This window comes from Cheilinus undulatus, linkage group 17, assembly GCF_018320785.1.
Source record: "Cheilinus undulatus linkage group 17, ASM1832078v1, whole genome shotgun sequence".
In the NCBI taxonomy this organism is placed as follows: domain Eukaryota; kingdom Metazoa; phylum Chordata; class Actinopteri; order Labriformes; family Labridae; genus Cheilinus; species Cheilinus undulatus.
In genome coordinates this window covers 19,215,848-19,242,918 of record NC_054881.1, presented here as the reverse complement: position 1 = coordinate 19,242,918, position 27,071 = coordinate 19,215,848, and the positions used below count along the sequence as shown (strand labels likewise).

Below are 27,071 nucleotides of genomic sequence, written 5' to 3'. Positions count from 1 at the left end.
ATTTAGTTAAAAATAATGGAATTTACTGGATGTGACTGTAAAAGTTAAGTGTTATGGTTAATTACCACCCCTGTTCAGTTGAGTATCATTTAGATAAAATAATTACCTGCCTCATTCTTAATGGGTAAAACTGTGTGCACAGTATTCAGCTGTAAAAACACATTCAATGAAATTGTTACAGCGTCCCAAGTGGCACAGTCTCAAAGTTTATGGCGTGTTGGAATGAGCCATTTAATTATCCAATGACTTAATCACCCTTACCAGCTAAGTGGCTGGAAAGGGTGCTAAAATCTTTGATAGTCTCTGGGGTAAATCCTTAATGTAATGGAAGGAAAACAATGTTTGTCTTTTCCCCCTTTTTCAACACTTCTGACAAGGTGTTACAAAGATAAGCACTTACTAACTAGATAGTTTATTTGGTTTTAATGTGAAAACATACTTACATGTAAATCACATCTGGTAATCTGATCACTTTTCTAATACTGACTATTAACACAATCAAGTGTTAATCACCAGCCAATCACAGTGGATTTTGATCAGAGGAATGGTGGAAGAAAGACAGAGGAGCAGCTGTCCACTCGAGGTAAATCCACTGATCCTGAATCTGAGTTCATTTATTATCTGTCAGTTAATCAGATGCAGAGTTTGCTTTTAATTCTGAAAACATTTACGATTGTTTTTCTTTCTTTCCAGCTCACAGTTCACCAAGCTCAGCATGGTTTCCTAACTAGCTAGCAAGTTTTCCTGGACTCTTTGCCAGTAAGTTTTTGTAAAATATGCTCCTGTTTTTCTTTTTTCTTACTCGTGCAACTTTTTTCTGATTCATGGTATCTATTCCTGTGTATGGTATCCCAGCAGGGATAAGTCTATGATACATATTAGGTCCTGACCCACAGTTTTTCTCTCTGCCCTAACCTAATATATTTAGAGTCATCATTTACATACATGACAGTTTTATGTGTGGAAAGTTATTTAGAAAGCTGAATATGTTGTCCTTTTACTGGATTTTGACTTGACTCCATGCACCCTAAGGCCAAGAAACTGTAAATCTAAACCTTTATTTTTGAGGAAAAATACACCACTAGTAGAGGTTTTAGCTTCTTCTGTGACTGCTCTGCTTGATTGCAGAGACTGACAAGTTGTGTCTTATTTTTGCAGACACCAGTGGAGCTATGCTGATGGACAGAGGGGCAACACACGGCTTTCTTAAAGATCATCTCGCTGTTGAGGCCTCCATGTTTAGTCCCTTTCAAAAACGCCACTAAAAGTTCAAAATACTCTGGAGTTCTGTCACTGTTTGTAGTAATTTTTTAAAAGATTTTCTATGATGGGGTCGCTTGAAATGCATATAGGGGGGTGCAATTTGTAAGACTGGTACATGTAATGATATTTAATTTATATATTTTAAGAAATAAAAAGAAAGATATGATCATTCCTATTACTTAAACACTTGCTGCTGCTTACATGTTTATTTTTAATGCATTTTCTGAAAATTTTTACTCAAAAAAGTCCAATTTCTTATAGCAAGGGAAAATGGGATTAAAATCTAATAAGGGGAAATTATTGGTGAAGTTTATGTACAAATTTGTGGCTTTTTGGATAGATATTTGCTCTTGACATGTTACAACTGCACCTTTTGCCAGTGTCAAGTGTACATGTTGTTAAAATTGAGTGAATATTCAATTTAATAAAGTTGGAAGTATCTGAAATAGTCTGTTTCTTTGTTTTTTCTTTTGCATTGCAAAAAATAAGTAAGTAATTAGACCATAAAATGCTGAATTTTATTGCTAACAAGAACAAGATTCCTAGAAAAATTCTAGGAGTATCAATGTATGAGACAAGGCAGATGACTTCATCAGCGGAGACAGTTTCATCATTTTTAAGAAAATACCATTTTAAGTTGAAGTCACACACCGATGACATGCTCAGGCAGTGTACAAGAGCCAAATTGAAAGGTTTCCTCCTCACTCAGAAACTGTTGAATGTCATGCAGCAGCTTTGCGCAGGTTTAACCAGGTGGTGTGCAGCCCTTGGTTGATCTTGGAGTCTGGTGTGCAGCAGCAGTGTGAGGGGATGTTGAGCAGAGCAGCAGAGGCTCTGTTGTTTTAATGGAGGGGTTGGTCCAGCAGAGGTATTCACATATGGGACTTATGAAACAATAGGCCCAGTGTGGAGCCCCACACTTTGCCCCTCTGGCTGCCAGAGGTCTCTAAACGAGGCTCCTTAAATAGAAAAATACCTTTTTTTTTTTTTTTTCAGGGGTGGTGGATGGGGCTGGCAGGCATCGGTGGTTTAATGGTGTTTCCTGCCCTCAAAATGGTGCACGTAAGCACAACCTAGTAGAGTGTTTGTGGACATAAAAAGCAGCAGAATTCCCTAAATTTCTGGAAAGTCCAACAACACCGTTCGTCCTGGTGAAAAAGGGGGCACAAAGAAAATAAAGAGCCACTTTTGGGGCCGTCTGAGGTGGTTAAAACGCAGTGATGTGCAGACGCTGCAATAATTTCCTGCAGCCATCTGGAAGTGTTTTACACCTTTTAGATTGGGCTGGAATGTGTGGCCTCCTCTCGTTTTTCATGTGTTTCAAGCTGAAAATGAATTTCCTCTCCGGTTTTCATAACTCAGGACTGATAATTTTATTTTGAAAGTGTCTGTGCTTTAAATCATTAAGTGTCAAGAAACGGCAGCCCCTCTGAAATGTTCCACAGATGTGTTGATTTGCTGGAATGCCTCATTTGTTCGGTGGAGCTGTAGGCTTTTCAGTCAGACTGAAACTCTCAAAACATGTCAGAAATATGACTGACATGAAAATTACGAGATTAATTACTGGTAAGACGAGGCAGGAATAAGGAGGTTGTTTGCCTTTGTGGAGAAGCTTCTAGTCATTTCCACTTAAATTTGGCCACCCAAATGAGACAGTGAAGTAATCAGTGAAAAACAGGATGTGTGATGGATCTCATAATTATATATTGCATCATTTTGAAAATTACACTGGCTGGACCAAAGGAGACGCAAGCATTCCCAGCCAGCAGTGTTATATTGTCTTATTTAATTATGAAGCACAGCCAAACCTAAACATTGAAGTGTGGAATGGCATGCAATAATAAACTGAAGATAACATGCAATAAACGTTATCATAGCCAGCACAAGGCAACATAATTGTGCAAGGAATAAAACAGCGAGCTGGTTGTTAAAGGGAATTTAAGCCACTCTGTTTTGCGTAAGGGGCCTCTCTAGCCCATCTCTGTGCTTTTCACTCAGCTACTTTTAGATTGAAAATAAACAAAAATCACACAAAATATTCAATTTTAAATAGTTTTGTTGCTTCAAAATGTAAATGTGTAACTATAAAATGATCTCTATACAATAAACTCCACATTATTATAGAGCCATTATCCACAAATGGAGAAAACTTGGAACAGTGGTAACCCTTGCCATGAGTAGCAAGCTCCTCCAAGAGCACATTGACGACTCATCACTAAAGAACCCAGAACGACATCTAAAGACCTGTAGGCCTCACTTGACTTGGATAAGGTCAGTGTCCATGATTGGACAAAAAGAAAGAGACTTGCAAAAAGTGGCATCCGTGGGACAGTTATAAGGCCAAACCCCTGCAGGCCAAAAAGAACACAAAGGCTTGTCTCACAAATACCTTGATGGTCCCCAAGAGTTTTGGGAAAATATTCTGTGGACTCATGAGACAAAAGCTTCGCTTGTTTGAATGTGTGTGTCCCACTACATCTGGCATCAAACTAACACAGCATTTTATAAAAAGAGCATCATACCAACAGTCAAACACAGTGGTGGTGATAGTGTGATGATCCAGGGCTGCTTTGCTGCTTCAGGACCTGAATGACTTTCTGTACTTGATGGAACCATGAATTCTGCTCTTTACCAGTGGCTTAGTCTGAGTGTGGAATTAAATCAATGTGGCAAATTAAATTAGATAAAACAATTCTGCAAATAGGAGTGGGTAAAATGCCTCCAGAGCGATGAGAAAGACTCATCTCCAGTTATCACAAATGTTTGCTTCCAATTGTTGCGCCAAAGGTGGCACAACCAGCTATTAAGTTTAGGTGACAATTATTTTTTCACATAGGGCCGGGTAGGTCCGGATGTTTTTTGGCAGCAAAGTGCCAGACTGGTGTTCCTGACCTGACCTGACAGCATGTAAAAGGAAAAGTGGTGTCCCATCTGTTTGATATATAGCTGACAATAGGAAAAAGTAGCCATTAAGTGACAAGTTAGCTGTTTAGCTGCCAGGTGGTGCTTGTGGAAAGCCCTGCTCAATGCCTGAAAAATACTGAAACTTAAGAAAGACAAACAAGAAAATGTTATTGTGACAGTAGAATGAAAGGGAACCCAGCATGTCATAACATGACTAACACTAACCTAAACCATCCTTAAGCAATAAAAAACAAAACTGGGTTAAACTACAACAGATGGTCACATCATAAAACCTGAGTGACTGACCAGACTTTCACCCATGTTTTACTTTCTGAAAAGTTTTAAATGTACATAATAACCCTATAATAAGTCCTCAGAGTACAGTCACTCTAAATAAGCACAGTTGATATGAATACTTACTCTAATTATTTGCTGACTTCAGTATAAGAAGACAATTCCTCCTTGCTGCTATTTTTGCAATATTTGCATATATAACCATATTTGTTTTAAAGAGAAGTGACTGACAGAAAAAGGATGATTAAAGAAAGAACTCTTTTATAACATAGACATGTTCAAGTTACGTTTAGTTTAATGGCTCAACATTTACTGTTTTGAAGCAGTTTTAGTGGTTATAAGGTAGGAACATCTTGGTCTGCTCACAGTGAGACTGATAAAAATAAAGAGTGTGGGAGTCAAACTTGAGGTGGATTATAATGTTTATCATCCTTATTTTTTTTTTTTTTTTACAGATGAAGAGACCTATGAGTCATCAGAACAAGTCTTAATCATGTACCTTTATTTCAAGTAGGAGAAACAAGGCTTTGTGTAGCTCAGGGAAAAATACAGTGCAGGGATATTTGGTGGATTTGGTTTATCACTAAAGGGGATTTGCTTGTTAACATGACAGTCATGAGTTTTAATTTTTGATTGAGGCAACAGCAGAAAACCCTGAAAACCAGAATCTCACACTAAATGTTGCAGAAGGGAAGAGTGTTGTCAGGGCTCTCCTGACTAGCAGTGGGTACTCTTTTTCCCCTCCAATCCAACATGTGGACAACATTTTAACTGCCATTATATTGTGCATTGCTGATTCTGAAGTGGTGTTGCTTAGCCTTGCATCGCCCCCCTGTCATTATGCTGTGCCCCCCAGGGGGGCCCATGGCCCGCTTTGGGAACCACTGAGCTGAAGGATGCAACATCTCTTACAGAAATGGCGTTGTTGGCAGGATTAAAAATAATTTTTGTGGAGTCTGGGAGTGCCTTTGGTTTTACTCTGAACATTATTTCATTGTTTAGTAGTAATACAAGTCATTCAGATTCATAACATGGGGATTTAGAAAAAGTGGTTCCATATGAGCCTATCAGCCTTATTGATTATATGTATGGCTAATTTTTACAGTTTTATTATTGTAATTAGAGTTGTTTTAAGAGTGAATCCCCAAAATCCCACACAATAAGATATGTAGGGAATGATTAGTGATTAACAGATCAAATGCAATGCCTTATAATTTAATATACTGTTTTTCTCGATTTAAACAGAATTGTTACTGACTTTTAAATCCTTTAATGTATTCCATATGTTGTTTCCATGTTAACTTATGGTCTACTGTATGACAACCCCAAGGAATTTAGTCTCAAAAACTTTTTTCAATGTCAACGTTACAAATTAGTTTTCTTAATTTTTAAGGGTGATAAATTAACATTAAACCACATTTTTAGAATTTACAGCAGTCATTCTACACCACATGAAATTTCCTTTAAATTCTTGCCAGAGCAAGATAAATTTGTTTTGAAGAAAAAATCACTCCACAGGTAATCGTTTTAAATCCTAACATTGGATCATTAATTTGTACACACTATTGCTTGTTTTCAAATAGCTTTCCTGACACAAATGAATAATCCCTCATATCCCATAAATCTTCATTTTCCTTAATAACTTTCTGTGGTGTGAAATGGTATTAATTTAGATTTGGTTGGGTATTAAAAAAATCAATTTAATTCTAAATATATGCAACTACCCTGTTTGCAGTGATTAAAAGTGGTAACTAATCCATGTCATACACTTATTCTTCAAAATAAAACCAGAAGTGAAAAGATTACCTCACCTCTAGCAGAGTAATCTAAAGCAAGACCATTTTTTTAACCTGTTTGTTTGGGTATAGTCAGAGGGAAAGCCTTCACTGTGCAGAGACATTACTCTTTTGTTCTTTGTGCTTCTGTCTTTGTTGATTTCACCACCTGGTTTTCCTCTTCCAGGAAACTGAAGCTGGAGAAGGAGCTGGCTGGAATGCTTTGGAGGATACGGTGGGAGGATCTGCAGTTCGAGAGTCCCAATAAATACCACAAACGAGCCGGCAGCCGACTCACTCTCTCACAGGTAGATAATGCTCCTAAGCAAGTTTGAATTATTTATGTGCGCATTCAGTTAAGATGAAAAAGTTAGATGACAAAAGTACAAAGTACTTCGTGGCTTTCTCACAGTCTCACATCATTTTCACCTTCCTGTTGGAACATATTTAAACACCGACACAAAAGCAACGCAGCAGCTATCTGTTGTGGAGTCCACCATTCGCACAAGCATGTTGTTTTCACACAAATGAGCCATCACTTAACACGTTTTTAAATTATCGCCTTTTTACATACAAACTACCCATTATCACTCCAACTGAAAACTCCTTACATGGTGTGTTTTTCAGTGAAACCTTAAGAGTTAACTGTCAGATATATAAAGATTATACATGCTGTTTAATCTGTGACACATCCTTTTTTCCCAAAGAAAAATAATATAATATTTAAACAAAATCAATACATCTGTATGTTGAGGACCACAACATTGGCATATGTTTAAAAAATGCCAATCAGTGCCGCCACATGTTTACCCAACATCAACCCAGTTATACCAGATAAAAACAGCTGTTTAAATCAATTACTTTAATCAAGGTGTTACTCCTGCTGCATTTGAAGTACAACCCAAATTTCAAAAAAGTTGGGACAACATCAGATGTTGAAACTGAGACATTTTTACCATTTCATGGCAAATATTAGCTCATTTTGAATTTGATGGCAGCAACACATCTAAAAAGTAAGGGCAGGGCCATGTTTACTACTGTGTAGCATCCTCTCTTCTTTTTACAACTGTCTGAAAATGCCTGGTAAATGAGGTGATCAGTTGCTGGAGTTTCAGGAGAGTAATGTTGTCCTATTCTTATCTGATGTAAGATTCTAGTTGGTCATTTTTTATTCTAGCTGCTGGATTTTTTGTTTTATGACGTGCCAAATTTATTCCATTGATGATTACTGTTTCTGTTTTATTGTGAATGAAATATGGGTTTCTGAGATGGTCAAATCCTTGCATTTTGTTTTTCATTATACACAGTGGCCCAACTTTTTTTTGGAATTGGTGATGCATCATAAAGATGTGATAAAAGAGCTACTGAGTATGTTTTTAATGAACATATTAGTTAAGGATGTAGAAGAAGCTGTTTAAGGAATGTCAAGAAGGAAAACAATGCCAATTTACCACATTGGTGCATATTTAAAACAAAATTAGCACATCTGTCTGTTGGGTACCCCAAAGTTATTAAAAACAGGTTGTTCTCACACAATATGCAGACAGTTTCTACTTTTTTTCTGGAATACAAGCTACTCAGTATCATTCTTAATGAACAATGCTTTATACAGCACTTTAAAATGGCCCTTACTTTTTACACGTTGTCATTGCTGCTTCAGGGATTGTGGGTCATTATGAAATTAACAGCCAAAGAAGTGCAGATTTTACCATCACCACAGGCCCAAACACAATTACATGATTATGCATTTTGAGTGAACTATTTAATATTTCTCAGCAGTGGAGGGGGAGGCGTTACAAAGCCACACACTTGTGTGCTTAAAGGTGACATATTTTACCCTCTTAAGACAAGTTTATATTGTTCTAAGAGGTCCCCAAAACATGCCTGTGACGTTTATTGCTGGAAAAAGCACTCCAGTATTTGATTTTTGCATGTTTAAAAACCCCTCTGTTTCAGCCCTTCTCAGAATGAGCCATTTCTGTGTCTGTGCCTTTAAATGGTAATTAGCTGTCTGACTCCACCCCTGACCACACCCCTCTCAAGAAATGGATGCAGCACTTGTGATATTACAGCCAATTTTTTTTCCAAAGTTTAGACTGGAATTTGAACCATCAATCTTCCAGACCATAGTTAGCAGGGTAACCCACTGAGCTATCCAGCATTTCAGCTGGGAGAGGATCAGTAGAAGAGGGTTGAACTTTCCTCCAAGTGGGGGAGGACCAACCAAACCTGGGGGCGGGTGCTTAGGCTCCTGGTGAGGTCACTAGGTATAAAATCTGAAAATGGCTTGTTTCAGCACACATTTTCTGAAAGGTTGAGAAAGAGATTGGAAGAGGGAATGGATTTTTCCGGTACTTGAGGGGATTGTGGACAGGCCAGGGACACATATTTGTGATAGAAGAGCCTGAAAAAGTGATTTTTGCATAATATGTCCCTGTCAGACTTTTTTGATGTTCTTTTATTGGCAGAAGGACAAAGAGAGGATTAGAACAGCTTAAATGGTCATTGACCCAAAGTTTATTAAAGATTACATATAAAGTTACAAAATGTCACAAATATCACCCATCTGTGTGTCTTCACCCTTACTCTGCGCAGAGATAGGAAAAAGTGAGCTCCCAGAGAAGAGAGCTCCTGAGCACACAGAAGTGTCTCCCTTTAACTTTAGAGGAGGATCCTACAGCCCTTCCTGGAAAGGAGGAGTCCTGTGAATTTCTTCTGTGTTCCTTCTGTGTTAAATGCCTCATCTCTTAACTGTACAATCAGTTCACTGCGCTGACCTGAACCTTCACAGCTTAGGCGTAACACCATCTCTTACAGTGCATTTGTGTTTTAGCCTTAGCAATAGTTTACATCCCCTTTAAATTAATTTTTGTTGCCTTTGCCATCCTATGACAGAGGGTGGGTATATTCCACAAGAATGTGTATACCCTGCATTACATTGTGTATTAACCAGTCATACAGGGGATCAGATTTCTCACTTAACTAAAAGTATCAGTACCACTATTTAAAAATACTCTTGTACAAGTATAAGATTATACCTACTGATGCACTAATATGTTCACTTTCATGTTACAGATGGTTAAGTGGAGTTTGTTGAGACTTATTAAGATTGGTTCAGACTGAGACTGTTGAGAGTGAAGACAGAGCTAGAAGGAAGGACAAATCTTGCTGTGGAACCAAAGTAGCACATATAACCATAGTCACATCAGTGTCATACGTAACGGTGCCACACACCGATAAAGAACAGCTGAGAGCCTTAGACTGATTCACTCCTCAGTAATAGCAATGCCAAAGTAATACTTACCAACCTTATTTGCTCATTATTTATCTTTTAGTCATACAAGATGAAATTGTTTCCTGATCTCTGGAAAGTTTGTGCATCATACAAACTGCAGCGCACTTCCATCAGCTCCCTCAGACAGGCTAATTGTTACTCTGTTTACGCCGTGCTATGACCGTGCTCATCCAAAAATGGTTCTAGTTGATTTTCAGCTTGGTCAGTTTTTCTCCCAGTTATAAATTAAAAACAGAGTCATGATCCCAGTGTATGGTAGTTTCCTCCTTTTAGCATGCATGCTTGAGAACTAAGGCCGTCTCCTCTTCAGCGTTGTTGGATGCACATGCGTAACGAGGGACGGAGATGGGGAGGACAAAAAGAAGCGAAAGCATAACACTTTGGATTTTATAGAAAACCTGTACATTTTTATGATTTTTTTATGGCACCAGTTTTGAACCAGTTTACCCAAGAAGTCTTCTGAGAGGTATCAAGGACAATTGGACAGACAGCACCAATTATAGTAGTACGATAAAAGAGAGATGCAGATCATCAGCCAATTGCCGAATCTCAACCCCCTTATTAAAACCTTAAGTATATAAAGCTGCTTCTAATGCAATGAAAGCACATGTGCAGTAGTAATACGAAGGCATATGGGCTAAGTAGAAGCTGTTAAGTTGCAATAAAAAGAAAAAATGAAGAAACATGGCACTCCAAGCATGAAGACCTACATGGTTGAAACACATAGCGTTTTAAAAATGATTCAACTGTTACAATAAACAGTGTTTTGTTCTTCATTTTGACCATTTTCATGCTTAAAGTGCCTGTTTCTTCCTGTCAGAGTGCTTAATTTTCCCTCATTTTCCAAGAGCACCTAACACTGTTTAACACTTCTACTTAGAGCAGACATTCTTCTCCCTATGCCAGAACGATGTAGTTTTTGGAAACAAAGGCCAAGCATGATGCATTTTGATGTTATCACAGACAGCAGTTTCATGTTGCTATATAAACATATCACTATTGTCATTTATTATCTCTTTCCATCCATATTCATAAGATGTAAGATCACCCTTTTGCCTGCTAATACTGTACTGTTTTACATGAAATGCACAGATCATAGTAAAAGTTTAAAGTAGAAGGGAGCTGAAATATCAAATAAAATCCATTTCATTTTATCTGCTGGCTGTAGGGGCCATCATAAAAGATTATAATGCAGTTTTGTTAGCTGTCTGCTAGTATTTTAGAAAGTATTGATCTGTGATTTGCTTCATTAGATGAAGAGATGTGCCGGTGTGAATCCTGTCTGCTGTAGTTGATAGAATAAATGCATGCAGAGACATTTCTCCTGCATTTTTAAATGTGGAGTTGGAACTATTTGAACAAAATGTGGTTTTAAGCTGAAATGAACTATTTTTAATTGGCTGCTGTAGGCGTGTTGCTGTGCTTGGAGTTAAGAAAATGTGCCAAAAAAATGATAGTAATAATTATAATAACCCTGTAGCGCTGGCACTGCTGAACACCTTTAAATTGCCTCTTACATCGTTAGTGTTGCTGGCTCAGCCTCCAATGTGTGATTAGCAAGTTGCTGTTCTTTTGGCATGTCATGTTGTTATGTCTGCCAGTGAGAAACACTCAACACTGGGTTCACAACTTTCATTCATGCGTGGCTGATAATCACTACGAGATGTCGCTGCTGTAAAATGGAATCTGCCAGGAATTCAAAATGCTCATTTGAAATGTTTGAGTTTCATGTTTTTGCTCTCTTTTCTGTGTATTATGATACAGTTTCTAAGAAGAGGCAGAGCTGCAGTCCTGAGAGAGAGGAGATCCTTTGTTAGTTTACACATTCCTGAAAGCTTTCCCGGCGGTTTATTGAAGGTGGCTGAGTTTTTGCGGTGGCAGACGCATATTAAATGATTGTTAAAATAAGCCCTCGTCTGGCCGGGCTCCCTACATTTATAATACCTCATCACGTTCTTGAAGTATCAGTTTCTGTTGTCTGACGCCTAATGCATCTCCTCCTGGGATCTGTTTCATTCCACACGTGCGAGCGCTCATGAAAAGCACATGCACACACCTTTTTCATTACCGCTTTTCGGTCCAATTCCTGGGATAATGCGTGTGTGGAAAACACAGTAATTTTCCAGACCGATGTATTTTCCAGTGTGCCATGTGCTGCCAGTATTTGCATTCTATACAAATGCGTAGTTGACTTCTCAGGCTGTCTGAATGCAGCGCGCCCACTTGATTTTTATTCACTGTATATGCTCTACAGACGTTTGCCCAAGGACTCCAGTTGGTGTTAGAAAAAGTGACTCTTAAATAGAAGAGAAGGCAATTTCATGTTGCACAGTGAAGGTATTTTGGATAAGAACTTCAGTGAATGAACTCTTTTTAGGAAGCTAGGTCGCAGTGGAGAAGAAGCACAGCCTAAAATGACCACATATAATCCTCTTTGCTCTAATCTACACTTTGCTAACTGACTTTTTTCTTCTCATTTCTCCTATTCACCCTCCCAGAGAGGCTCTAGCTACGGCTCCCTGATAACTGCCCATGGAAAATATCAGCTATTTGCAAAAACGGGCTATTTTAAGGTAAGGCTTAGTGAGTTCTGACATTTTCAACTCCTGCGCACTCCTTTCCCACCCACACATGTGCACACACTCGCAGAGAAAGAGCCGGAGAGCCGGAGAGAGAAAGAGAGAGTGTGGGCGAATTTAGGTAGTTGGTTTTAATGTGAGCTGCAGAATGCGTCAATTTTCTCCTTCTATTTTTTTTCCCCTCCTCTCTTTGTTTCTACACTCCCACCTCGCAGTCTGGACATGGCCATCAACTTGTTGCTGCGGTTAATTTAACCGTTTAAGATGGAGGAGGAAAGAGGAAATTTGACACAAAGAGCCTTCTGAATAATGAGATGGATGTCTTTGTTTTTAGCCTTGTGATGCAGGTTTTATATAAATGCTGATGTCAAGGTACAATTAGAACATCTCATTGATCACTGGAGGTAGTGTTACACTTCTCAAATTCAACACAGGCCATGGAGATTAAATCTGACACTGAAGCTTAAAGGGAGAGAGCTGCAAGAGTCTCCAAACCTGGAAAATAGTCTTAGAAAAGAAGCCAAATGTACATCTTGTAAAGGTATATTTCACTTTAAATCAAAGTTTAAGCTTCCACATGGACTAAAGCATGATGTTTTATACTCCAGTCTGTTGTGTCGCCTGTGGTTTTGAGATATTCACCTCACTTCCTTTGTTTAGAGCCCTTAGATGATACTCTTCATGCAGCAGACTGAAATAGACCTTAAATATACCTCAAGGCGATAATGTAAGATGCTTCTCAATGCTGCTTCATTTCCTTTCGCCATTTTCATGTGTTATATATACGCTGTTGCCATTTCTAACTGCCTTATTTACATTTAAACCAGTGAGAATCCTTGTTATAGTCTTTATGTCGTCATGTCATGAAAGCAGTGTATAAACTTAAGTCTGCATCATATGGATTCATTTCTCTGTTTTTGTGTTGCACAAAGGGGAACCTGGTGGCTATCAAGCATGTCAACAAGAAGAGGATAGAGCTGACCCGGCAAGTTTTACTTGAACTAAAACATGTAAGTGATCATTAAATGTCCTATCATATGTTTTGTTGTGCTTTATTGATTTTTGGTTTAATGTGAGACCTATTTCATAACACATTAACCCTCTGTAAAACATGCAAAAATGACTCCCAAAACCACTGATTTATGTATTTTAAACTGTGAAAAATGAAAAGAACTGATATGTATTTGGTGAGATTATTCTTTTTTTTTTGTTCCAAGCTCACCATATACAAAGAAAATCCCCCTGTAGACACAAATATAACTCCAAATGAGTGACAGTATAGCTCCAGGTTTGTCACAAATACAGTGTGTCAGTTATTGTGAAAAGGGGGTCCAGGTCATCCAGAAGCTGGAGCTATTAGGGGAGCTGTTAAATGTTGTTATAGAGAGAGAAATCAAAATACCTTGTTAACAATGCAGACATCTTGACCCTTTCTCCGATAAGTGGTAGATAATAAAGGTATAAATAAATGGAGGGGGGATGGAGGCTATCCCTGCAACCCTGAGGATGATCACTCTTATTCAAATGACCTTTTGACCCTGGTTCAAATGAAGCCTCAGGAAAAGTTTGTAATTTTAGCACTGCTGACTTTCTACCATCCGTCCGTCCGTCCACGTACTATATGGGCTGCTGGAATATTTACAAATAAATGATCCAATATTAGATACACACACCATTTAATGAGTGCTGCATGTTCAAACACAAAAACATTAATTAGCTACTTTAGATTGGGGATTTTCCTTGCAAGAAACCTCAACAAATCAGGCAAAAGTATCATACTGCCCTTGAATCACATAGCTTTTTTTTTCTTTAGGAATGTATTCAGTATTAACTGATGATGAATTTCCAAGACTAGAATGTTCGTTATAAATATACATTTAGTATAGCTGTTTACAACTTTAAAACAGCTTTGAGTTGTCCACAATATCTTATCTGACCCTGAGATTATTTCACCTGGCCTGGGATCAGTTCAGAGGAAAGAGAGAGAGAGAGAGAGGAGGATTCCTGCAGAGATTTATTGTTCGCTGTGAAAACTTGACTTTAAACAAATGTACTGTATGAGCCTTTGCAGTTGTTTTTCTGCATGTCTGTTCTATCAGAATCCCCCTGACAGCCCTTCACGCGCCATGAACTGGGGCATCTCTGTGCGTAATTTTGGGTGCCATCTCAATCTAACAATCAGCCCTCTCGAGTCATTTCTTAGCCTGTGTCCAGGACATTTTTTTTATCATTATAAGAGGAATATATACACCACAGGATTATAAACAATGTCTGTATAAATGTAAGAGATCGAGACCACAAATTCAGTTCTTGGTGACACAAAATTCAGTAGCATTCAAATATATTCAGTTGAAAGTCTGGGCGTTGCACTTTCATATTAATGAGGGATTAAATCAATCAAGAGAGTAAACTGAGCAACTCACCAAAGCGAGATATGATGTCTGCGTATGCATGGAGGTATTTCTTAACCTGAGAGCAGTTGCTTTTAGCCCACTCAGGGGAAGTTGTTTTATTTTACAAAGCAAAAAAGAGCAGTGCACGCCCGATAAATTTGTCATCTTTGACAAAAATATTTGCAACTAGTTGGAACAAAATTAGAGAAAATAAATATTTCTTCAGTCTTGAAAAGCATACAGTCTGTATCAGCCTCTCATTTATACAGTATGATTGCTGAGCTGAGGCGATGCTGCAGGTGTGCTGATGTTGGCTCTGCTGTGCGTCTTTTCTTAGGTGTTTCTCCTCACTCTCTAAGGAGAGTTCAACGTGCCATATTTAACTCATTTATCACATCATATTAAGCTGCCTCTTTGCTATGATTAGATACAGTTTGTAATAAATTGGTGAAATATGCATTTTGAATATTTCACTTTGTAAATATTGATATTTTAATTGTAAATATTCTTTCACACAAACGTCTTGACGGCCAGATGACCTGCTGGTGGGCAAGTGGATAGTCATGTACTGGCAGCTGAGAGGAGGATTCAGAGGTTTGAACTTTCTTCCAAGTGGGAGGGCCATCTTAACCTGGGGGTGGGGCTAACTCCCTGCATGATGTCATGAGGGGATATCTAAGAATGCTTTTCTGAAAGGTGGAGAAAGAGAGGGGGAGAGAATGGATTTTCCTGATTCTTGGGGTGATTGTGGACAGGTCAGGGGCACATATTTTGGCTAGAAAAGCCTGAAAAAAGGGCATTTTGCACAATATGTGACCTTTAACTACGGTGCATCTAAAAGGACAATACACCACTTAATGTGAAATTCAATGAGCCTGAAAAAAGGGTTTGCTATTGCATCATGATTAATGCATTTATACTGAAAATCTTGAAAATATTACATTCCATTGTACATATTGTAATGCAGTGATACGAACCTTGTTTCACTTTGAGCTGTTTAGATGATGATGACAGGAATCTTATATTTGGTCGTTTCATCTCACTGAGCAGCCGTTTGCATGTGCTGCTTCTGAGTACTTTTGGTTGCTTTAATATGAAGAGAGACCCATGCTTGGAGACCTTGAAGAGGGCTGTTAATAAAAAACCCTCGCTCTGAACAAGTTGCATTCAGCTCATGATTCATCTGCTCAGTAAAACAACCATGAATTGACATTACTGTACTTGTAAACACTGCAGGGTAACAACCTTCATGTAAGGTTCAATCATTGTACCTGCTGTAGACAGAAGCTGTTTTTCCTTCTCAGTCAGACATTAGCTGGTTTCTTTTTTTATTGAAGGTTTATTCTGTTTGCAGGAAGTAGCACCTAGCTCCCTGTAAGCCTAAACAACCAGCCGCTGCAGGGTGTTGCTTGTTAACAACTTAATCCGTCTCTTCGACATCATAGACAGCAGCCGTTGATGAAAAGGTCCCTTTGGCTGAGAAATATTTACGAGCAGGCGATCAGTAAGCCGAAGGAGAAAAAAAATCCACATAATTTATGTGGTTTTGTGATGGAAACACAGTGTGGCACAGGAAAACCCTTAACTCGGAAATTACATGGGCACTCATGAACAAGATGGATGCGGGAGGGGAAACATTTTTAGTCATTTATCCAACTCTTTTTGCTGAAGTTCTCTCTGTCTCAGTTCTGTGTTTTTGACCTTATTTTTTTAGCAAGTTTTTCCCAATGGAGGAGGGCAGTTCTTGGATGCCTCAGTATAGTGGTGGGAATTATTTTTGAGATATATCCATGTGCATATTAAATAAGATATAGGGTAAACCAATATTGTTTGTATCCATATAGTTTATGTGGATTTCAAATAAAAGACTGTAGGCCCAATGCTCAGTTAAAGGATTGTTTACAGTAAGAACCACTAACAGAAACATGCTCATAAACCCCAAGAAAATCTACTTAATATATATTCAGTCTAAATTGGGATTCATTACTTCATTTTTTAGTAACAATTAAAGGATAATCATATCTGTTTGATAACAGCACACAAAATATAAGTCTTAGACAACCATTATTGGGTAATTTTTTGTTTTCAATGATTAAAATTAGCTGTCAAACTTCTGCGCAATGTCGACTTTGCACATGTATGCTGACAAGGTTTGCAGAAGTGGGCTGAACTGGTGTCTCAGTGAAGATAATTTTGTGGCTCTTTCACTCCTTGAAAAAGAAAAAGAACACTGGGTCCGTCCATACCGACAGAGCCCTTCATATATTTTGGCTGTTTGCAGAAGCTTGTGTGTTACAGTGCTGTGCCAAGATGGAGAGAAAAGCACAACTTTTCCGTTGTTTCTCATTGATACATGACATCATTTTTGCCATTATCTGTGATATCCCATGCTTGATGTCCACATAAAAAGTTTTTGGAGTCAGTGCACAAAAAGGATAAACATAACATAAGATTATGTATCTTTTTTTATGTGCAGCATTTTTTTCAAAGAACCCTGTATCATTCTGCAAAGGCCAGTAAGATTTTAAAGTCTTTTTAAAGACATGTATCGGGGTCTGTGGTTGTCATGATACCAGAGGTTTAGACTTTAATGTGATTCTAGAAGAAATCAAAAAATATCAACCTTATCCATTACTATGAATATTATTCTTTTTATAACTGAACTCCTCAGGCCTTTATGCCATATAAAATTGAGCATATAGCTAGTTCAGGCATACCATGGAGTCAAGTGCTGCCATAATTGAGATCAGCTGATCTCATGCAAGCCCTCATCAGCTGACAGCTAGCTGATGAGCGAGAGATGAGAGTATTCCAGGGTGCTGTTGGCTAATCGCTCTCCTGCTGCCGTATTTAAACTGCTCTAGTCTAGCTGAGTGATGCTGCTCTCTCTGCAAGCTGCTCCTGCAACCCTCCTCCCCCCCAGCTCCTCCTCCATTCTGCTTCTTACTTAATCAACGTCATTCTGTTGTCACTGATGCCTGCTCTACTCTGTTTTTTTTTTTTTTCCTGCTGCTTCTCTCTCTGCCTTATGCTTTCCTTATCAGCATAGGAAGAGTAGGGAAGTGTGCTGTTCCTGCTAAATGCTTTCCACACAGGCTAGTGGAAGGGCAGGGGGATCCCAGAGCTGCTGCACCACTAGCATAAATAACAGGAATAAGTGTAAATTAATAGCTGCTAATAAAGAAAAATGTATTGCCGCAAATCATGTGTGTTTCTCGACAGAGTGGTCCTCACTGAAATGCACAAATATGTTACCAACAAATTTGTACAATAACGATAGTGCTGCCTCTTTCTACTGGTAAACAACATGGGTGAACATCCTTAACCTGTAGTCTCTTTTGTTACAACTGATCATTTAAAATTTAATCATTTTGAAGCTCATGGTACTTTAGGGTTGTAGTTTTTTTACTTGTAAAGAGACCGTGTAGAATATTAAACATAAATGTTGTCATTTCATATAAGAGTTATACATCTGTAGTCTCCTGGCAGTCTCGTAATGGTGACAACCTCAACATACAGAAATACTGCCCATGCTTATGTACAATTCACAGTGTGTAGGAGTTTATCTGCAATTTTTGGATTCTTAGAAATGAAAATTACTCTGTAACAGCTATCTAAAACAGTGGTTCCCAGCCTTTTTTCCATTGAAAAATGAAAAAAAGGTTGTTGTTTGTTGTCTTGTTTTGTTATTTGTTATTTTGTTATTTCTTTACAGTAACCCAATATCAAGAAGTATATCCTGTACTGCCATACAGCTAAAGTCAATTGAGATATGATTTTTGGTCCATGTTGTCCAGCCCTACCTAGGTGGCTTCTTGGTCAGTCAGCAGGCCCACATGGGAGAGGGTCTGCTGTCTGAGCTGGCAGCTTCTGGGATGCCCTGGGGGCTTGATCGGCTGTCAAATCTCAGCTCATGAAAGCAACCAGATGGGGGAAGAGACGGGGCCTGCCAGTGGAAACTTAACCACTTGTCTTCCAGCACCTCCCCCTAGTTTCCCCCACTTTCTCCCCCCACACATACACCAGAGTGCAGCAGGGAAATTATATAGGCCAAAGGGTATGCTAACATCCCTGGAGCCGTGAAACAGAAGCGACTGACTTGCTGTGCTTTGGTGTGAGAGCGGCTGTCACTCACGATGCTCAAAGAAGAAAAGTACACTGTTGAAATTATGAACACTGTTTTTGGATGTTTCATGCTGGCTGTAGAGATTTCCTACTCTTTTGGTGCTCTCTATGTCAGTGCTCAGACTTGAAATAAAAGGCAGAAGGACGACGTCTATCGGGCTTGGTTTTAATAAAAGAAAATAGCCACCTTTTTTTACTTTTGTCTCATAAAAGCCAGAAAATGTTCTCCAAGTTTCCTCTCAATCAATAAACCTTAAACATGGCTGTTTCCATACCTCTAATATTCAAGGTGATTCATGTTTTGGAAGACATGCTGTATCGTAAAATCTGAGTGTGATTATTTTCCATGTAGTGTAGTTTTACACGTCCTGCCTGCTCCGCTCTAATACTCCCGCTCCTACATCCTCTCAACACCTCAACGCTTTTTTCACCATCCTTAGCACACAGGCTCATTCATAACCTCCAAGGGCAATTTATGCACATGCACATGTTTCAACTGGGTGCCCTGAGCAGGAATGTGCCTCAACACGTAGAAAAAGACACCGGTGCCAACTATCCGACTGCAAATAGACTGTTTTGATGAACTGCTGGCAGTGTAATTCTTTAAAAAACTTTGTAAATGAATCGTCAGTCCCCCTCCCCATCCTCTGTTTCCATGGGGTTTGGGAATGTGATGTTTGGAAAGAGTTGCACTCACAGTTGCTGTGTGTTTGTGTGGTTTATTTTCAGATGAGAGACGTTCAGTTTAACCATCTAACCAGGTTCATTGGGGCCTGCATTGACCCTCCAAACATCTGCATCGTGACTGAGTACTGTCCCAGAGGCAGCCTGCAGGTAACACTTCCTTCTCCTCTATGCATTATACCTCTCTAACTAAGTAAGCTAAGTTTTAACTAAGTTTTTGCAGATGTTTTTCCAGGCCAAGGGTACTTTGTGTCGTTTACCTGATGGTAGTAACTGGAAGGATTGGTGAAGGAGATGAGGGAGTTTGGGAATGACAGAAGAAGAAAATTCTATTGACACCACTGCAAAAACTGCAGACTCCTTCATAAATTGCACAAATACCATGCCAGTGGGTGGCTGTGGGTCAGTGGCAGTGCATTCGCTAGGTCAAGAGTTTGATCCCCAGCTCCAGCAGCCACATAACCTCTGACAAGACACTGAATACAAAACTGCTCCCACCAAACTGTGAATTTGTGTGATGGGATTGGTTAATACTGATGGGCCACTTCACGAAGCAGCCTCCATCATCAGTGTGTAAATGGGTTTGAATGGGTTAAACCAGCAGTTCAATAGTGCTTTGAGTTGTCAGACAACCAGAAAAGCAATATTTTTGCTCAAGTCAACTTGAATCTGATGAATTTGAGTAGTTAAAACAGTGCATTCTTTTTGCTACCATAGGTCTGGGTTAAAAAATAACTAAAAGCTTTTGACCTTTTTAAAGCTGATCTTTTTTAACTCTTAAAACATGTGATATAGAAAGCACAGTGGTAAGAAAAAAGTACTTGAACGCTTTGAAATTATCTTTTTTTTTTTGCGTTAATTAGTTGTCAAATGCGATCTAACCTGCATCTCAGTCACAAGTATAGACAGACACAATATTCTTAACCTAATGCCACACATATAATTATAATATTTCATGCCTTTATTGAACACAGCCATTAAACACTCAGTGCTGCTGGAAAAAGTAAGTGAATACTGGATTTAATAACAGTTGAACCTCTTTTGGCAGCAATAACCTCAACCAAGCATTTCCAGTAGCTGCTGATCAGACCTGCACAACATTCAGGTTCAGGAATTTTGGACCATTCTTCCTCACAGAACTTTTGTAGGATACCTTGATAAACCTGGGAATTAATTTTCCCCTTAATGGTGGTGAGTGGCCCAGGCCCTGTGGCAGAAAAATAGCCGCAAATGTACGTAGTGCTTCGTGTTCTTTCCAAACAATTCATGCTTGGTTTCATCAGTCCACAAAACATTTTCCCAGTAGCATTCTGGAGTGTCAAGGTCCTTGGTAAACTTCAATCCTCTGTCTATGGTAGACTCATGAACAGAGATGTTGACCTGTCCAATGATACCTTTAAGCCTTCAGCTGTTACTCTAGACCTCTCTGATCATTCTGTGTTGTGCCCTTAGAGTTAACCTGTCTGGGCACCCACTTCTAGGGAGAGTAGCCACGGTACTGTATCATCTCCCTTGACGGTTTGTCTAACTGTGGACCGGTGAATACCTAAAGTCTTTGAGATGACTTTGGACCCTCTACCAGTCTTATAAAATTCCAACAATTTTTTAATCCAAGGTCTTCTGAGATTCCCCCTTTTTTGTGAGATATGTTCACATCAGCAGAAGCTTCTTGTGAGGAGCAAACTCAAAAAGTTCTGATGTTTTTCTAAGTCACAAAAGCTCTGCACCTGGCTCAAATCTTATGTAACTGATTTGACTTAAAGTGTGCTAACTCTTGACTCCAATTTTTGGAGTCATTAGCCTAAGGGTTCACTTACTTTTTCCAACAGCACTGTGAATGTTTAATGGCTGTGTTCAGTAAAATGAAATATAATAAGAATTTGTGTGGCATTAGGTTAAGCACATTGTGTTTGTCTATTCTTGTGACTTAGACGCAGATCAGATCACATCTGATGACTAATCAATGTAGAAAACTAGATTTCGAAGGGTTTGCATACTTTGTCTTGCCACTGTAAACGAATAGGGGCCTCTTATTTAGACCTCTGTTTGTGAAATTATGAAGCAGCACTGAGTAGGTAAGAGAGACTTGTCTTTGAATAAAGATGAACTTTTATATAGTTTGAGCAGTATATAAGTATCTGAAAGTGCTAAGTACAGCCTAATTAATCACTGAGTGAAGGGTCTGTAGCATTTGCTATCTGCTGTACCATTAGAGTAAACAGACATTGTCTTTTAGTGTGATTCTGGCAGTGTGTGTGCTGATTTCTGCCCCCTTGAGCTCCAAAAGACCCAAAAATATCCCCTTGTTTTGTCTCAAGTGAGTTTTTATTACATGGCTTATCCTTTTTCATCTTTATCGTAAACTCAATCTCTGTGATTTTCTTTTTATTTGTGAAGAAGACACGTGTGATATGATAAGTGAACTTGTTCTTGGCCTGCACTCTTTGTTCTAAAGCAGCTTCTTTAAAGACCAAACTCAGCAACAGACCTCATCAGTCACACTTGCAGAGAGGAGCCTTCTGTGTAAAATAGCTTTAACTGATTTGATGTGGCTGGACATCAGAGCAAGTTCCAGTCTTTAACTGGCTGCTTTATTATCTTAAAACTAAAAATGACTCCATGGTATCTGGATAGAACTGTGTCCTTTTTTAATCTCAAAATAAACCTCTGGTCTGTCTTTACTTTTGAAAGTTTTAAAGATAAAGCAGCTGGTTTTTTTTTTTTTTTTCTTGTCTGTGAAAGTTTCCAGCTTCATTTTGATCTGTTTTTGTTTTTTTTTTTTCCAGGATATTTTGGAGAACGAGAGCATCAATCTGGACTGGATGTTCCGCTACTCTCTGATCAATGACATAGTGAAGGTAGGTGGAAGTCAGACTGAAGGCACTGTAAACAAAGAACAGACATAAAAGAGGCTGAAGAGAACTATTGACTTGTATGATCTTTTGACACAAATGTGGTCAAATAGCATCTCTTTTTGGTGTTAAATTTGTAGCATTGTGTGCCTCAGAGCCACACAAAAATGTCTAGGTTGCCATGGAGAGTTTGTAAAAGAGTGAAGTGAGGCAGAGAAAGAGAGCAAGACAGACTAACAAGCACAAAAATTTATTTTTGGCACAGTGCAGTGGTAGAAACTTCAGTAAATATTGCTCTTATATCATGTAAACTAGGACAGAAACATAATCATAAACTCTGCTGAAATTTCTTTCCAGCTTAATCAAAACTAATCATGAAGATTATTTTAAATCTGTCTTCACAAAGAGGCTTTTTGTGAAGAGAGTGGACTCTTGGATGCATTTGATACGGTGCTACGTGCATGTTAAAGTTTCTCCACACAGATAGCAGCGCTGCTGAAGCTTTGAGGCATGTTTGACTCACCGTTTCCATCAAGTATTGAGCATAAGTACATTCAGTGCCCTCACCAAAGGATTTAACAGTAATTTCACAGACTTTGCCTTCTGTCCATGCTGTCCTTGAAACACAACTTCTTTTCAAAACCTTCAGCATACATCAACTTGTCAAAGTGGATTATTTCCATATGTCTGGATTTGTGTACATGATTTGGTCTTTAGGGAAAAAACAGCCCTTAATGCTTGATTTAACGCTCCTCTCCACTAGGGAATGAACTATCTCCACAACAGCTACATCGGCTGCCACGGAAATCTGAAGTCATCTAATTGCGTGGTGGACAGTCGATTTGTTTTGAAAATCACGGATTATGGTTTGGCCAGCTTCCGTACGTCCTGCGAAAACGATGATTCGCACGCACTCTATGCAAGTGAGTCTTTTCATTCACAAAAAAACATCCGCTCCTGTTGTGTTTGACATGTTTTCTGAGTGTTTTTGACTCTGTTTGATTCTCAGAAAAACTCTGGACGGCTCCTGAGCTCCTCATATATGACCGACATCCTCCTCAAGGGACCCAGAAGGGTGATGTGTACAGTTTTGGCATCATTCTGCAGGAGATAGCCCTGAGGAATGGACCTTTCTACGTGGAGGGCATGGACCTCAGCCCTAAAGGTAAACATGGCAGTCTTTTATAGGCCTATGAAAGGTCAGCTGGATGCTTTAAATCAGCAAGAATGCAGAACATTTTTACTTGCTGGACTTGAATAAGAAATACAATAACATTGAATGGACAAACCAGTACAGAACATTATCCCATCAGTTTAAATCTCTGCACATCATCAGGCTACTTTCAAAGAAACTGTTCTGGAAACGTTTCTCAAGTCTCCCTCCAGGAAAGACGGAAGTTCACATCATTTGTTAGCTTTCACTGCATTTCAAACTGGACCTTTTTTAAGGTCAGGTGACTCTGACCTACTACTTGCATGTCCCTGCAGCTATGAACACAAACAAAGAACACATGTTAGCCAGATGTCAGAGCCACATGGAGTCATATCTGGGACAAGACAACAGGATGGACCGCTAAAAACAACCATGGAGAAGAGAGAGATTTGAAAATTAAAAATAGAAGTAACACAAAATAACATAAGTAGCAGGCATGTGAAAGTACAATGTCAATTTGTCAATACTTGGCTATGTTTTAATGTTTGGAAGCAGGTTGAGCCATAATTGTGAGTTGGTTTAAATTGGCTCACTAATCTTAGTTCTTGTGGTATTTTGCAACCTAATACACTCCCTTTGAACTCCACCATTGAATCTCTAAGTCAACAAAATTGAAGAATGAGAGAAGGGTATGGTTCTAAGTTGTCAAAAGCCAATGCACAGAAGCAATAGGTTTGAGGATTTTTACACCATTGCTAAATTTGCAAGATTTTGAGGCCTCAGTCACTAAGAGGTGCAAATGCAGGTTTTTGATTGCACCAGTCTGAGAAGTTCTCAAGGAGCAACTGCCAGCTATTTGTGGCTTCCTGTCTGACCAGCAGTTAGCATTAATGGGGTTCCAGTCAAGATTTCCTTTTCTGTGCGTTTCTTTGTTTGCAGTCCAATTAGGAATTTGAGAAGGGAGGATGGAGTTAGAGTTGAAGAACAACGTTTAAGAGTGAATTTTTTAGCTGTCCTTGAATGTAGATACTTGTTCAAGACAAAAAAGGCTTAAATTACTGCCAGTGAGACTCGGGGTTGCATGCAGCAGCTTCTGATCTCTCTTTTGATCTTTGCACAGATTGTTTTTTTATGTATTAGTAGTTAAAGTGGTAGTTTATTGTATCAATAGTTTTAGTATCAATTACTTTTAGGCTTAATCTGACCATGAAATTGAGACAATTGAAGCTTAACGATTACAGTGCAAAGTTATAATCCAGTTAGCCCCCTACCCTTCATTGTACCCAACAATATGCAAACATAAGATAAACACACTGTCAGTCACAATTTTGTTGACAAATTTCCTTTTATTCATTTATTTATTCTATTTTTTGGAAATGTCCATGACATAAAACCTTAAAATTTTGAAGAAATAACAACAACCATCAATTTAAACAGACTTTTAAAAATCTGACTCTCCAAAGATTAACAATACCCTAAAAAAACCCTTTATGATCATCTGTTAAGGTTTAAACTTCCAGTTCTGCAATAATATCAGTGACTACTATGAGCTTGTTTTGTGCTATGGATCTTCCTTGGTGCAGCTGTGAGATCGCCACTCTCCGTTAATTTTCAATATCAAGCTTTGATCTGTATTTGGCTTGACTGGGACAACAACAGAAAACATACCTCACACTGGTGGGATATTATAAAAGAAAGAAATGTGTCCAGGGCTCTCCTGCCAAGCAGTGAGTGCTCCTTTTCCCCTCCAATCCCTGGTTTGAATCTACAGGGCCTTCCTTTAGGGAGTGTTCATGTTCTCCTTGTGCGTGTGTGTATTCCCTAAGGATTCTCCAGCTTCCTCCCGCGGATAAAAACATGGTCATTATGTAATTGGTGGGGCTAAATTGCCCATAGGTGTGAGTGTTAGCATGACATTACTTGTCTTAAATCATCAGTCACCAACCTGTTGGTCTGGCTTCTATGTAAAGCCACCATACAATTCCCCCTTTAAAGTCCTTGTATTTCCCACAGACAGGCCATAAATGTCTTTCCAAGTGTTTTACAGCATTATAGAATTGACCTAGACCTGAACTCAGAGATGCCACTCTACTTTTTTACAAAGTATAATTACTGTTTTTGTCAGTGGACTCTGGTGCCCTTGGAGAGAGCAACATAATGAATGTTTCTGGTGTCCATCTCTGTTTGTCTCTACAAGGATCCTTTTTGAGGTTTTTGGACATTTTCAATGATGATTTATGGCTGTCAGTGACAAAAGAAACTGTGGACTAACTTTTACCAAAAGGATTTGTTGTTGAAAATACAGCCAGTGTAATGACTGCCTGCTGACATGATCTATTTATGTTTCATGTAGATGCCAAAGAGACCCCGTTTAAAGATTGTGCTTGTCCTCTTTAAGGAAGACTAAAAAATCATTAACATTTCCAAAATAATAAAGAAATAGAAAGAAAAGAAAGAGAAACAAATGTGATACTCTACATACATATCAAAACAACTCTGTCACTATGAATAAAGTTACAGATTGGAGACACAACATATGCTCTGGCTACTGAAGGGAACAACTTTCTGCATTGACACTGACATAGATTACATGCAGCTGAACCATCATGAGCAAAATACAGAGAGTTTATGTAGACAGCTAAGGAGGTTCATTGTGTTAACTTAGGAAACACTGAAGACCAGCCACACATTTTTGAAATTAAAATAATCCTTACATGCCCTTTTGCACATTGGCTGCTTTAATTATTCTCCACTCTGTGACTTTAAAGAGATCCCCTTCCAGAAGTTCTTTCACTGTAAGTGATGGGGGACTACATCCACAGTCCCATTACTATGGATTATGTCAATTAATTCCAAAGGTCAACCAAAGCCTAAGAAGTCTCAGTCTGAGAATTTAAATGGGTGTCGTCCACAGTTAACGTTCGTTCAAAGCAAAATATCCCCTCTCTGGTAGGATCCCTCCTCTGCAGCTCAAACAGTCATAGATTACACAAGAATATTCATTAGTGAAGAGACTTCAACCTTGAAAGATATCCTTTTGATTTTTCTGACTCAGACTGATGGAGAAAAAAAATATTCTTACAAGCATGTTGAGCATGCTGTGTTGAGCATGTTCTACTCAGAAATACAAGAAGGCCTGTGATTTTGGTCTTAGAATCACTTTTTAAGGATATAGAATCAAGGGATAAAGTTTTCTGTGTACAGCTTGTAAATGTAGTTTAAGACAGGCTTAAATATATCACACTTGGCCAACAGTGGATTGCTCTAACCTGCTAACACTGGGGCTGAAAAGGGAAGCATAAGGTCTGACAACACACAAACAATATTCAGGTGGGCAGTGTGGCCTGGCACAAGGGTCCACAACACACCTGTAATTGCTATATATCTTATGATATTATAACTTAAACAATGATACACTGAAATAAGGAAAATACTGAATAATGGCTGAGTTCAACAAATTTGTACATCTGTTAACATGATTAGTTTAACTTCAAGAAATAGAGTGACAGCCATTTCTCACATGCACAGAACTCTTGAACATTTGCTGAGATTTCCGTAGTGAGTGCAAAGACCTAAATATTTTACTATGAATTTATCTCGATTTCTTTCCTGCCAGCCCCCTTGTAAAGTTCCTAGAGAAGTTGGACTTTGTATGCAGCAGGCAGGTTGACCTATGGACAAACTATTTGGCTGCCTGACCATTACAACAACAAGGACTTTAATTATACTGTATTCAAATACATGTACTTTAAGT

The 27,071-nt window shown here is 38.7% G+C and overlaps 1 protein-coding gene across 1 annotated transcript in view; it reads left to right on the top strand.

Moving 5' to 3' along the window:
• The window catches only part of LOC121525691 (atrial natriuretic peptide receptor 2), a 133,026-nt gene that overhangs the window by 58,872 nt on the left and 47,083 nt on the right, over positions 1 to 27,071 (top strand). The window contains exons 8-14 of the mRNA XM_041811800.1: positions 6,424 to 6,544; positions 12,030 to 12,104; positions 13,043 to 13,120; positions 19,358 to 19,462; positions 22,099 to 22,170; positions 22,928 to 23,087; positions 23,174 to 23,329. Coding sequence (XP_041667734.1) covers positions 6,424 to 6,544; positions 12,030 to 12,104; positions 13,043 to 13,120; positions 19,358 to 19,462; positions 22,099 to 22,170; positions 22,928 to 23,087; positions 23,174 to 23,329 — 767 coding nt within the window. The remainder of the gene's footprint in view (positions 1 to 6,423; positions 6,545 to 12,029; positions 12,105 to 13,042; positions 13,121 to 19,357; positions 19,463 to 22,098; positions 22,171 to 22,927; positions 23,088 to 23,173; positions 23,330 to 27,071) is intronic.